Source organism: Ciconia boyciana, chromosome 4, assembly GCF_034638445.1.
Source record: "Ciconia boyciana chromosome 4, ASM3463844v1, whole genome shotgun sequence".
NCBI lineage: Eukaryota > Metazoa > Chordata > Aves > Ciconiiformes > Ciconiidae > Ciconia > Ciconia boyciana.
In genome coordinates this window covers 43,104,631-43,119,493 of record NC_132937.1, presented here as the reverse complement: position 1 = coordinate 43,119,493, position 14,863 = coordinate 43,104,631, and the positions used below count along the sequence as shown (strand labels likewise).

Genomic DNA, 14,863 nt, shown 5'->3' with positions numbered 1-14,863 from the left:
TCCTGCTACCAAGGACACAATTGTTAGTTACAGCTCCGCTCACAAGTAACTATGAACTTTATTCTAGTCCAGGTAAGGTGGAATTTGCAGCTACAGCAGTTTGAAAACTTGCATTATGATGCCTAGGATGTTTGCATGAAATTAAAACTTGTGAAAGATGTACAGGCCATCTAAACCATTAAGGAAACCTTTATAGAACATTAGTTTCATTAGTTTTCCTTTGCTATGTGAGCTAGACGTCCATTTTACTACCAGTCAGGAATTCATGGAAACTAGAAGGGAGTGAGGCCATTTTCTCCAGATTGTGCTGCTGTTATTTTTTACCATATGCTGTATTTTTTGTCATAAAAAATACCTTTTTATGGTATTTGCAAGGATGATTTTAAAAACTTGCCTCTGACATCATATAAGCATAGGATACCATATGAACCAGAAATAAAAAAAAATACAAGTTATATTTGAAGATGCAATCATATCTGGAGATTGGATAAAAGATGGATAAAAGGTCTTTTAGTAATCAAGTTAGATTTCAGCATCTTCCAGTTTTGCACCAATCACCAATAAGCTCTTTAATCTGACCTAGTAAAATAAACTTTGCCTGTCATGGAGAGAAGAAATGGAAGCATCAATTTAAGTCAAAACTACATGGAATAGCCTGCTGTCCAGATACTGCTGTGCCTTGCTGGCACTAACAGACCATTACCGCCAACTCCTACAAATAGTTTTGATACTATCAGGAAATCAAAGGACATTCTGTATATGGAGAATAATTCAGGCCAAAAAGTCTTCTGTGGGCTGGAACCAGATGCTAACAAAAAATAAACTACTCAAATAGCAGGAAGGGACTTAAAATCCGTTCCCTCTTGTTAGGTTACGTGATAAAATGCTTGTCTGCACACAGAGGAGTAAAGAGGTGGGGAAAACTCCAATAACATCCTGACCCAGCTACTCCCAGGGCCATCACATGAAAGCACTCAGTGCATTTTAAAAAAAAAAAAAAAAAAAAAATCACCAGAAGGAAGGAGCCCTTGCCGAGGTTCTTTGGAGAGCTGCCATGGAAAAGCCATCAGCCTTATAGTCCTGAAGTGAACCTACCATGACTTAGAGAGGCTCTCCAGAGCACCTTTCAGGCTTAGGGGTGTTACTAGGTACAGGGCTATGAGACTTACTATGCAATGCCAGAAGGAGCATTTTGGGATTGTAAAAGACTTTACTATGGGACATTTATGGGAGAAATGAAAGGCAGGGAAAAGGAGGGATCTAGATGATTTCAGGAGGAACAAGCATAGGAAAATGGAGGGATAGGTGCATAAAAGGACCCAGTTGTATGTAAATGCTTTGCTGCTCAGCACACTTATCTGGCCATGCTCTGCACCTGATAACCACAGCTTGTTTTGTCTTCTCATTAAATTAACTATTTTCCTGGGTGAGGCAGTCTCTATTCTGTGTGCATGTGTGATATGGAGGTCTAAGCTCCAGCAACTGGAATCAGGCCATGAGTTATAGGCACCCATGTAACTGCAGTAGCAGCAACTGGAGCAAGTATGTATGTCAGTGTGTAATTGCTAGAGAATATCAAGCCACACTAGGTGGCTTGGGAAGGCAGGTATTGAAGCAGGACCATAGGTCTGCGCTGGACATGTGTGTGTCTCCAAGTGAGACAGCTGGAGATTTTGGCTACCAGAGGGACCAGGGCATCCAGGCCAACTACTGAAGAGACTGTAAGGTCTGGAGGTTGACTGAGATACCCATTTGTGTGTCTCAGTCTCTCTGTTTCTCTCCCCTCTTCCTCCCCACCCAGTGGGAGACAACTGGAGACAAGGGGATATAATGGCCAGTTACTGCGTAGTCTGAGTGTCTCAATCCAGCTACTCTGGGATTCGTAGTGTTTGAGTGAAAGGGTGGGAGCATGTGCGTGTCTGACTGAGGGGGTCTGTAAGAGCAAGAGCAGTGGAGTTGCAAGCATTGTGCGCTTGTACGTGCCAGTGCCAGCAACTGGGGAGACTGAGGATCCAAGGCCAGTTACTGGAAAGACTGACCATTTACTATAATTACTGCGGGATCCATATTGTACATATATAGGTCCACTAACACGCCTGCATCCTGATCAGCCAGAAAGTGCAACAGGATAAGGCTTTTGATGCTTGTTTTGTCTGCACGAGCGCTGTTTTCTGTCTGTGCTGATCTGTATAGCTGGCTGCGTGCATGTGTGTTGCATGCGTGTGTGCATGTGCCCATTAGGAATATATGCTCAGCATCGCGACTGGTTGGTCTGAGGGGGCACGGAACTGCAGCAGCCTCAGCCTACCTGATTCAGAACCCCTATCACCTCTCACCCTCTTCTTTGTGGCATAGGCGAAATAAAAGGGAAGTAAGTAGTAGTACAAATGCCTGCCTTTGTTCCAGAAAGGTACAGCTTTTGTTGCCCTCACCTGTGTAAACCAGTACGCACCTCTTCATAAGAACTCTTCCACAACAAGAATTTCTGAAGAGGGAAGAGGAAGATTTGGATTTGCATAGATAACAGTTCTACGAGTTAGTACTCATTTGTCGCCTGTACCGCAAACTACAGCAAATGCCTTCAGGATGAAAGATACAGACACTAAACACAGAAATCTTCGATTCTGAGAATACCCATCCAAATAGTTGCTACACAGATGACTAACTGGTATATTAAAAACAAAAGATAGTGTATCAGTTTCTTTTTGTATCTCTTCATAGTTATCCTGTTATTCTAGCAAGCAAGAGACTTGCCTGAATTCCAATCAAATCAGTTGAGTGGCGGAATGTCTACACACACTTTATGCTTTTTAAGAAACCGATCCGATATATCTGAGACACGCCAATGCACCCTGTAGTCTTTATAAACATAGCGCACAACTATCTCAAAATTGCTTTTCAGTGTTTGTCAGAATCACTTACCTGTACAGTTTTTGGATTGCATGGGCTGCGTTCTTCCTCACATAAGGAGATAAATCAGAAGAGGCCTCCTTAATAGCAAGCATCATAATAGGAACAATAATTGGGACACGGATACTGGATAAAACTCTTAAAGCACTTGCACGGATTAACTGATTAGGATCCTAAAGAATGGGAGAGAGGGGAGAAATAAAATAAGATAGTGTGGAAATGCATCATTAAATTCTCTGCAGCGTTTACACTAATTAGTGACTGCATGTTAAAACATGCAAATCTATGTGACTATCAGTCAGGTTTGCAAGCTAAGACCACACTAATACGAAAATGTACCAAACTTCACACAAGAAACTTTCAACAACCAAAAAAAGTAAAAGAAAGTAAGAAAGAAAATATTGAAACATTATGAAAATCTGGAAATCTGGCAAAGGAAAACACCAACATAATTCACTTTCCAAGCAAAATATGGGAATGATGGATAAAAAAACCTTTTATTTAAAATATCTGAAACATTTTCTGCAATCCAAGTGGAATTCAGATATTCTGAAACACACACCTAGCTCAGTTTTATTACCTAAATATCAGAACTGTCAGATGAAAATGTGGTTCTTAGTTGCGACACTCCCACTCAAGTTCTTGACAACACATCCATTTTATGCTTTCCCGCAAGACAAACTGAAGCCAGTAACAAAATGAATTTTCTTAAGAACATGTGAAAATATTAAGCTAAACATTTTGATACTTTCTTCTATTTTCTACCCTCCCTTCTTTCATACCAGTACCTGCTCCCCTTTTATAATGCTAGGGTTAGCTTGGAGATCCAACAATAGCAGAAAACATCTGTATTTGGAGGAACTGTTATGTAAAACTTGTCCATTAATCATGGGCTTGGGACACATGGGAAAAACGTTGCTTAATCAAGTACTAGATCCTCTAAAAGCTAATAAACTGAAATTGCAGCAGCATTAATTCGGTGTACTGTCTGCCAGAAGGGCACTTCCCAAAGAACATTTCTCCCAAGGACTGAGAGTTGGCAATAAAGGTTTTCAGACTGGTATTACTTAATGATTAATTAATCTAAGCTCTCAAAATTCCTACATCTTAGCAACTTCTGAGTAGTAAGTATCCGGATGGTGAAAGTACTTAATTTGACAGCTTTTCGAAAAACAACTTGTTCTTCTTAGAGTTTGCAAAGCTAATCTCCAATCACACAAGTTTAAAATACCCTAAAACGTTCTTTCTAAAGAGGGAAAAAAAAATCTCCACACATAAAGCTGAATTATAACCTTCATTACAAAACCAGAAACAAAACATTACAAAAAATAAACAGAGAGAATTAATTACATTTGCTTATCTTCCATAGCAGGCTTAGTAATTTCCTTAGTTCCTGCAAATCTCAGCTAGCTTGGAGTCTACCTTGTTACCACACCACTACTTCTTTTTTAGTTACTCACAGCCACAACATTTGAGTTATCCCTCCTCCTTTTGTTCCCACTATCCACAGCTTTTTAAAAAGTTATGCCATGAGAAGTGTTCACCGTACACGTATCTCATTAAAAACATAGGATACAAAGTCATTTGAATTTTAGCTTTTCATGGCAGTCACAGATATTAAAGGTAATACACATGACATTGAGATAAAAGGTGGAAGTAAAGGGGCAGAAAGCTCTCTAGTCAGTTGTGGGATGCTCCTACAACTGCACACCTGGTGCTCTGATTGCAACATTTTCCAACAAGATGCAAGGTCTGAACCAGTGACATGACAGAAATTAATTATGAACCTAGAGCAGCCTTACAAGAAGAGTACAAGAAAAAAGAAAAAACCCAACCTTCTTTTATTATAAAAACTGCCCAAATTTAAGGACAGAGACTTGATAAATCTTTCTTTTCTCCACGGTCCCACTTCAAAGGCAATCCTCATCTTTGTTCTCTAATCCCATTCCCTATTGTGATCTGAATTTGAAATGAAACAGTACAAAATGCTATTTCTTCAGTTGCTTTTAATAAAAAAGTACCGTGTGCAACATAGTGAATATTTTAATTTAGGTATTACTACCTTCCTTATGTTCCAACTCTCTGTTGTACACAAGGATCTTTTACACAAACTAAAAGGAACACAGGCAGTTCAGGGTAATAACAGGATCTTCTTTCTACATACATAAGCTACCCTGGAAAGAGAAAAGGCATTCCAGAAATTAAATGTTGGGCATGTGAATTTGAGAGCACCAATCTGCTGCTTTTCTTTAGTGAAGTAATTTTACTTCATGCAGGCTTAGCTGCTTGACGAGGTTTGAGGTAGCACAAAAAACTTGGTCAACGACATAACTTGAAACTACTTTACCAGATGCAGATATTTACATGCTTTTAGTTTACCAGACTACATTTACACAGATATTTTTGTGATACCAACTCAGAATTCTCTACGAAATATTTAGTAGTCACTCACTTTTAAAGCACGCTGGAAAGTACTGATGGACAATAATGCTAGATCTTGCTGCTCCTCTGCATAACGCATCAGATAAACATATACAAGCTTTTTTATCTGAAAAGAAAAACACATGAACATGATTATCAGAAAATTTTAGAATTCTATAAAAATAAGTCCTAGATTGCGTATTTTCATCAACATTTTCTTCTTTGAAGGAAGACTTAATATATCACTGGAGTACTCACATGCTTCTCAAATGTCTTATAATTTACTGTAATTCTTTTAATAGAAACTCCCTGAGGTGCCGCAGTATTAGCTAATTAATAATAGTCAGATGAAGGCTAATAACACAAAGTATTGCTTTACATTATGAACTAGTAAATAAACACTTGAATAATCTAAGAAGTTGACATGTGGCAACTGACCACCTGAGCACTCCTCATGTTTTTTTCTTATGGAAAATAGGTTAAACTGCAATAGCCAAGGATTTCAACAAGCCCATTTTACTTTACCCTGAAACTTAAAATCAATTACTTTAACACATTTGAAAGGGAATATAACTTGCAGCTGAAGTGTGGTAACTTACACTATTTAAACCTGATTAAAAGAGCACTTCTGACTATGTCTTGGACAAAAGCAAAGGATATTAGATCCACATTTGCCTCACTACAAGCATTCAAAAGATGTAGCCAATATAAGCATACTACAAAGGATGCAATGTTCAAAGATTAATAAAACCTCAGTATGATTTTGGGGGAGGGGGATATTCAATTTAGTTCATTTTACCTCCTCGTGCCTGCTGTATGCCCAGGAAGCAGTGAAAACATTTTTTACATTTGAGTTGTAAACCAACTATTGGGGTTTATAATGGAAAATTCTGAAAGACCCTCAACTACAGCTGTGCTATAATTACCGTCACTATCAGAAGATGTATCTTTGTGCTAATTCTGGCAAAGAGCATAATATTAAATCACAGAAGGTTACACCATACTAAATTATTTGTTGTTCAGCTATAGACAAGCAGCAATCAACATTGACCACAAGAGGCCTATGCACTGAATTGACTGCAGGTGTGCAAAGAAAGCCTCCTTTCCTTGAAACCACTCTGTGACTAGAAATGGAAGCACTTAGAGCTTCGTGACTACACTATTCTTTTACCATTTACCTTCATTCAATGTTAAAATGCTCCTTTCTATAAAACTAATCATAACAGGGGCACATTAGGCTTGAGGAACACAGGCAGATTTGTTTAATTAGTTTATCAATATAAGCACATCAAACTCCATGAGTTATTGACCAAGACTTATTTTTGTTCTATACCACCAATTGTTTATTAGGTCACTTTTTGTATCCTTACCATCCATGACATGATGCACATAACCAAGTTGAGGTCAGCATGTACTTATAAAAATAAAAATCACAAGGCACTTCTGTAAACAATAAGATGCCCTTTGCTTCTCTTAAAACAAATGAACGTGTTCTACTGCTTCTTCACCTCCATTTCCCTGTATCAGAGCATTCAGCCCTGATAAAAAACAAAAACAAAACCAAACCCACAACCAAAAAACAGCAGCCATTTCTGGGCAGGAAAGTCACTTGGATACAAAGTAACTCAGAGGAACTGATGTATTTTATGCTACTGCATTGTAGCAATTTGTACAGACAGATTTGTGTAAGAATTCTTAAGGACAGGGAAAAATTTGGCAAAACATTTCCAGACAACAGTATCTGGATCAACATACTAAGAATCTGACTTAACCCAGTAATCTCTCATCATTTCAAAAGCATCCTAAAAACTGGACCATGATAAAGGTTTCTGAGACCCAGAAGTGCTAACTAGATGGCTGTAAATATAGCTACATTATGACCTAAACACATCATCTAACTAACCTTGATAAAAAAAGATAAATTAGTCAGCTGGCTTTACTGAATGCCCTGATCTCTTTCCAGTTTAACAGTCTATTCTTGGAAAAATACATTAGCACTAAATGGTGGAAAAATAAGTAATGAGGGAACTTTAACTACAGCATATAAGACAACATGTGAATTCACATAACTGTTTTAAAATATAAAAAGAGGCTCATGAAACAAACATGGAACGACTTCTCCTAAGTAATGTCAGGTTATGTGATAAAACCTTGTCTGCACACCCACAAAGGAGCAGAGAGACACAACATGGGTGGAGGGGTGTCTGCAAGTAATACCCTGCCCTAGCTTCTCCCAAGCCCGTGACAGGAACCATCAGCCCAGAGGTGTAGAGAGACACAGTAGTAGGAGAGAACCTAAATTTGGAGGAAAGGACATTCTGTTGGGCCCCTCCCAGGACCATCTCAGGAGAGCCTCAGCTCCCATGTCCAGGTGTTAAACCCATCAAGAGTCAACACCACAGCACCTTTCAGACTGAGGGGCTTTTCTGCATACAGGTATGGGACACAGATGAAGTGTATTTCAGGATTGCACAAGACTTAACACAGGATGTTTTGGGGAGGAACCAAAGTGAAGGAGAAGGGGGGGGAATCTATGTGATCTGGGGATGAGCAAGTGGGGGAAAATAGATGGATAAGCAGATAATAATGGCTGCACACATCTAAACAGTTTGCTCGTTGGTACATATACCCTTCCGTGCCCTGCAGCTCATCAGCACAGTCTGTTGTATTTTCTCAGTAATTCCATTTTTAACTATTTTCCTTGGTGAAGTCCTCTCTATTCAGTGTGAAGTTTCACGTATGTGCCAGCAACTACAGTCAGGCCACAGACTGGAGGGCCCATGTGTCCATGGGCACCAGCAACTAGAGACCAGAGGGGGCTTAAGTGCAACTCCAGCAACTGGAATGGGACCTCAAGTCATAGGGGGCCCTATGTCCATGGTGGCCAGCACCTGGAACAAGTGAGGGTCTGGCTGCCAACACCTGGGCTGGGACCACAGGCCAGAAGGCCCATGAGCATAGGTGCAAGCAACTGAAGAGCTGGAGTATGTGAAACCAAGCACAAGCCCACGTGTCTGTGGTGTCAGTGACTGGAATGGGTACAGGTGTACCAGTGGATCAAGCTGCTCTAGTTGGCAAGTAGGTGAAGCAGCCTGGGAAGGAGGTAGGTAATGGTGTGGGCATCTAAGGGCAAGACCAGAGGAGGAAGTGGCTATGGCATAGACCAGGGGAGTCCCATCCAGCTGCCAGAGAAACCAGATGATCTGTGGGTCTCTAGGGGCAAGAACCATGTGTTTGTATGCATCTCTCTAAGGGCATAACCACAGGGGGTTGGCTAGTAGAGGACAAGGGGAATTCTGGCCAGGTCCAGTTGTGTGTGCACACATGTGCACATACCTGTGTGTCTAAGGGCAAGACCATGACAGGGTAGCAAGTGGGGAACCAAGGGAGTCCTGGTTTACATGTGTTCATATGTGTACAGCAGTTTGTACTAGCAACTGAAACCAGGCTGCAGCCTCCGGGGCTCATATGTCCAGGTGCCAGCAACAGAGGACACTAGGATCCAAGGGCCAACTACCAAGCAGACCATGTCCGAGCCCAGCTGTTGGATGGATCCACACTGTACATATGCATGTATACATATGTTCCCACTAGCAGACCTTCATCTTGAACTGCTAAGCTGCTGGTGCTGTTTGTGTTTGTGTGAGTACCCTGTGTCAGCTTATGTGGCTGCCTCTGCACATAGGTATTTCTTGTGGGTGTGTATATACACAGAACATGTGCATGTGCACACCTACCAGGACTACACTCCCAGCCTTCACTACTGGTAGGGCAGGAAGCCTGGAGCTGCGGCAGTCTTGCCTCTGTTGGGCTGGCGGTTTCAGCCCTAACAGGTAAAAGTGCTCAAGATGAATAATACTCTTTGGTGTAAGGTATCTCCGTTCAAAACTGGACTTAGAGTACTCATAACTTACAAACACAAGTTAAAGAGGAAGAGAATATTTAACCAGTCTAAGTATGATTCCTTGCCCCATTTCTTTTTATCACCTATTATTAAAAGTACAGTTACAATTTCTAAAATTATTTTAATACAGTAAGTTCTGAAAGACTCTGAATTGTCATCTTTGCACACTCATGCCTCCTTGACTTACCAGAGCTCAGTATTTGCATATATGCATTCTTTCAAAGAATGGAAAAAACTAAAGTTTTAAATTAGTAACTAAATAAGAATAACTTCTTTAAAGCTAAAATTAGACTCAAACTTGACTATTACTATCCATCCATGTAAAATAAGGAAGGAAACAGACGTTTCCATAACCTGCTATATCACAGCACATTAGAGAGAGAGAGAGAGAGAGAAGTTTGCTGAAGTCATTACTGTAGGAAATAAAATCTTCAGTGCCATTAGCCAGGGGAAAAGCAACCTTTTGTTCCCATTAACAATAGAGGCTGAAGTACATATTTCCAGAAGAGGAGGGAAGAACTGGAGCATGCATTCAGTTGACTTCTCTTCTTAAAACCCAGTGCTTCAAACCACTATTTCTTGCATTTTTCCAAAATTATGATCCTGTGCAGTAGGAAGAAACCAATATCATTGCATGCTCACTCTGCTTTCCTCAAACTGATGCTTGTCGGTCACTTTGCGGTCTGGAACTACAAACTTACAGATGTTATTTTCATCCAAATCTCATTTGTCAAGTCAACTGTAACTCTGACACCTCTACACTGGAGCTGACAGTGTATGCATAGTACTGGTAGTGAGCATCAGAGTAACATTTTCTTTACAAAACCTTCAGTTGTACAACTTTCTAATGCAGATGCTGCTTTAGATTTCCTCGAGCCACATAGTAAGTCTGTGGATTTAAATATGTCATAGTTGAACGCAATCTCCGTTTTTTAACTTCCTGGAAATTTGAATTTTCACTAGTCCAAGATGGATTTTTTTTTTCTTCTTCTTGCTTTCTGATGAGAAAAAAAGATAGAGAAGCAAGCTACTTTGTGTGTCTAACACCTGATATTGGGGCAAGAACAGACACATATGCTCCTAAAATAAAATGGATGGTAAACAGCCTGCAAGAAAAACTTATATTTCTGCTATTGTTTTTATCTACAGAGATCCTGAAAACAATTAACCACATCTTCTTTTAATTAAGAAATCACACAAGTTAGTGCAAGTTGAATAAATGTAGTTAACCAACTTGTCTCAAGAAATTACTCCTATCACAGATGATTCTGACTCAGGTTCTTCATCAGCTGCTTTTATAAGAAGTTTAAATTGTTCTTGTCTGCCCCTTCACATACTCCTTTCATAGTTTTTCATATAAAATAAATTAGTAAGGGCATATTCCCAAGATGTGTGTATGAGTTTGCTTTAAAGTCTCCATGTCCTGTAAAACATAGAAATAACCCAAAGATTCGAGATTACACTGCATATTAGCAAAGATTTCTTCTCTGCTCAAGATGGGAGCTATCTCCTCCCTCTCCCCCGCAAACAGTCACATCTCTCCAGAAGATTCTGCGATTTGAAAGCTACTTTTCTGTAATCTTTTGGAATGACAGGCATTCACATTAATAAAGCATTAAACAAATTCTCTAAACTAAATTATCAAAAGAACCAACATTTAAAATAATTTTTTGTTTCACAATACTTAAACACACTTCATTAGTAACATCACATTTTGTCTAACCATAACTCATTTAACTGAGTCAAACTGATCTCACTCTGCAATTCTAATGCAGAGACACTCCTTTTATAAATATACATGATTAGAACAATGAAAACCTTTTTACCCAACCCTTAGGTTTCACCCTTGATCTGCAAGACATTTTCAAATACAATGTAGCACAATTCCTACTCAAACTCTGCAAGCAGCACCACACCTCAAATACACTATAGTACCTTTTCTCAGAATTACCACCACACACTTCCACAAACTTACTCTAATCAATGAATTTTTAAATGTAAATAGTTATTATTCCTCCCTCCAAATCACCCAGTAAGTGTCCTTTATTTACACATTAAACTATTACCATAATACTGTCATTGAAATTAAACCCTGAGAAATTCTGTTCAAAAATAGCTGAAATTTAATGGTTTATGTTGAAGTTAGATACAATTAGATAAAATTTTCACAAACAAATCTTCCATAACAGTATGCTTAATGAGATATAGGAATACCTCAATATTTTTACTGGCAACATTCTTCACAACAGCAGGAAACAGCTCAGAAGCATTTTTTCCCTTTGCAATCATCTATAAAAAATAAAGACACAAATCTTAGTAATGTAATAATATAATTTATTGGGGGTTTGTTTGTTTTTTAAAGAGACAGGCATTTATTCCAGATCTGTATTTTAAACCTGATTTCTATGAAGTTGACAATAAAGTCTGATTTTTTTGTTAACTATTAGACTTCACAGGATACTATCCATACAATGGAACTCCTGAGTGCTGGCTCGTTACGAGTTTGGGGGTGAATCAAAGAACTGAACTTTACCATATCACACTCCAAATCATTTTTAATGCTTTAAAAATTATTTACAACAAAGATCGTGCTAATCTGAAAAGCTTTACAGAATTACCTTTTGGGAGCTACTATCCAAAAAAACCCCCAAACCACCCAACAACCAAAAAACCCCAACAAAAAACAACAACAAAAAACCATCAGGAGAAGTTATACAAGTTTAAGTCCTGTTCCTCTTCCCTGGAACAATCTTGGTGTGCAACAGAACCAAGGAGAAAAAAAAAAAATAGACATTGCACTTTAAAAACAAATCAAGGTCATTTTCCATGGCAAGTTAAACACACAAGGCCTTAAAGTGTGTATACAGAACAAAAAAACAACAGAGCAAAAGCAAGATCAGTCAACCCACTGTGATTTTTTTTTTTTTAAAGGAAGAAAGTTTTCTTATTTGATCTCAAAGAAATCTGAAACTAGGGCATGTAGTAAACAATAAAATTGTCTCAGGAAAGAGCACAAACAACGAAACCCCAGTTTAGCTTCAGCCCTTGTATGAACTGCTTAAGGAGGAATTTATTTATAAGAAACCAAGTACATTAGAAGGAATACAATACTTCGATATACACTACAGCTGCACAACTCTCTTACTTCTTAGATCTAATTCCAGCAGAATGTCTGCCAGTACTTCATGTCCAAGCTGCAAACCCTGGAATTTCATGAACCTGTTATATCAAGTTACAGTGCTGCTGAATACAGATTCAGAGCACCCTCAGCTATGGTCAAGGGCAGGATCCAGTCAGCCAAACATCAAGCTAATCAGAAAGCACAAGAGCTCACTAAAACAAGCAAATATGCAGAGATCTGACACTGGAACTCAAGTTTTGCAGCTGCAGTTGCTGCTATTCATAGCCATCTCGCATTCCAACCATGACTCAGCGTTATACAGCTGATAAAACTTCATATTCCTAACTCACAGGTCTGTCCATGTATTTCATTGATAAAACACATTAAGGTGTCCTGGTTTGAGCTGAGATAGAGTTAATTTTCTTTATAGTGGCTGGTATGGGGCTACGTTTTGGATTTGGGATGAAAACAGTGTTGATAATACAGAGATGTTTTAGTTGTTGCTGCACTACTCAAGGACTTTTCAGCTTCCCATGCTCTGCCAGGTGCACAAGAAGCTGGGAGGGGACACAGCCAGGACAGTTGATCCAAACTGACCAAAGGGCTATTCCATACCATATGACGTCATGCTCAGTATATAAAGCTGGGGAAGAAGAAGGAAGGGGGGACCATTTGGAGTGATAGCGTTTGTCTTCCCAAGTAACCACTACGTGTGATGGAGCCCTGCTTTCCCGGAGATGGCTGAACACCTGCCTGCCCATGGGAAGTAGTGAAGGAATTCCTTGCTTTGCTTGCACGCGCGGCTTTTGCTTTCCTGTTAAACTGTCTTTATCTCAACCCACGAGTTTTCTCACTTTTACTCTTCTGATTCTCTCCCCCATCCCACCGGGGGGGAGTGAGTGAGCGGCTGCGTGGTGCTTAGTTGCCGGCTGGGGCTAAACCACGACATAAGGGCATAAAGAACTAGGATCTCATGCAACAAAAGCAAGAAAACACAAAACGAGGCAATACCTTGACAAACTGTATGTTTGGAAAAGGTTAGAAGACAGACGCTAGAAGAATAAAGAAGGTAGTTGTAGTTCAAGCTATTATGAGTGAGCCTTTCAAAAGGGTTTAACAGTAGCTGTCCAGCATGAGACTTCAATTTAACCAACATCGTAAACTGTTTCTTGCAGCTGTATTAAAGCACAGGAAGTGACAAACTAAGAAGCAACCACATTGCATGGGTTTCAAGGGTTTTTAACTAAGAACCTGAATTAAACCACTGCTGTCAGGACTGAGGGGGTCTTTATAATAAATGCCAGATTCAGAATGACCAGAGTCAAGCCAAACTTACTAGCAAGATGCACTGCAGAGAAGTATCATAGAATAAAATATTATCAATCACCTCGTCTTGATGCAACAGAAGTTATGTTATTAAAAAATAGGGATGATCCTTAGACTTCCCTGATAGACTGTAACAGTATGACTCTATGCATTACTTGCATTATTTAACTGATCAACCATAATAGCTCCAGTGTACCATGTAAATATGTATTTAGGGTCTTTTAAAAGAGTATATTTTGACTCATTAAGTCATAACGATTAGTGTAAATCCTCCTTAGCCCATGGATCATTAACCTGAAAGACCATAATGTTTCTTTCCAAGACTAAGGTCTATCATGTCATTTTTGTTGCTGTGCCTAGACATTCTCCAATTGTGTTGTCTTAGATACCTGGAGTTCCTGCACAGACAGAAACTTCCACTCTAGAATAAGTGCTATGTAATGTCAGGGTGTACTAAATTTTTTTTTTTCATGAGACACACACACAGACATGGATTAAATTCTCTGTGGGAAATTAGGCATGTGAATTTGTTTCCTAAATTTATGCCCTGAAATCTTCAGGAGCGGAATTCCACTGAGATTTTTTCCCAGATGAGAAGTTCAGACAGGTTTCAAGACCTGGTAACAAGAATATCTTGGTGGTTGTAGTATCAGTGTGTGTTTTTAAAAAAAAAAAAAATCAGCTATTTTGTTTTCATGGATATAGCAGAATAAACTTGGTTCTGTATACACTTCCAATTTATTTCTAAACCAGCAGTGTTGTTCGTAATCTTCTGAAGATTGCAATTATTTTATGGCATGCACGTAGGGAAGAAACATAAAAAACAACATACTGACTGAAAAAAAAAGACATCATTGATCATTAAAGTCAGACATACATATTTTAGCTGAAGGTAGGCTTAGGGACCTTTATGTAAGAGGGGGAGTGGAGAGATCAAAACTGGACTACTCCTATGCTTGAAATTATGTTGTTAAAACTCACTCTCTGCAAGACAGTTTTGTTTTTATTTGTAATTAATGTCCTTCTCCCCAGGAGAGAGTTTGCAAACCACCTTAAAGGAGGAAGAAGCAGCAAAAGGAGCCATAAGCAGTGTTCTCCTGGTACTTTTCCATCACACCTATATGGACAAATGAAGGTTCAGCCTCTTGAAGTCTACTAGAAGAGTAAGAAAACCATTGGTA

The 14,863-nt window shown here is 39.1% G+C and overlaps 1 protein-coding gene across 5 annotated transcripts in view; it reads right to left on the bottom strand.

The window, feature by feature from the left end:
• Positions 1-14,863, bottom strand: part of AP3B1 (adaptor related protein complex 3 subunit beta 1) — a 164,352-nt gene that overhangs the window by 132,399 nt on the left and 17,090 nt on the right. For 3 of the 5 annotated variants that reach the window (XM_072859652.1, XM_072859650.1, XM_072859653.1), the window contains exons 3-5: positions 11,450-11,524; positions 5,363-5,458; positions 2,923-3,083 (exon numbers count right to left, since the gene is read on the bottom strand). In XM_072859652.1, the coding sequence (XP_072715753.1) occupies positions 2,923-3,083; positions 5,363-5,458; positions 11,450-11,524 (332 nt within the window). The remainder of the gene's footprint in view (positions 1-2,922; positions 3,084-5,362; positions 5,459-11,449; positions 11,525-14,863) is intronic. The other 2 variants (XM_072859651.1, XM_072859654.1) reach the window with 2 other exon arrangements.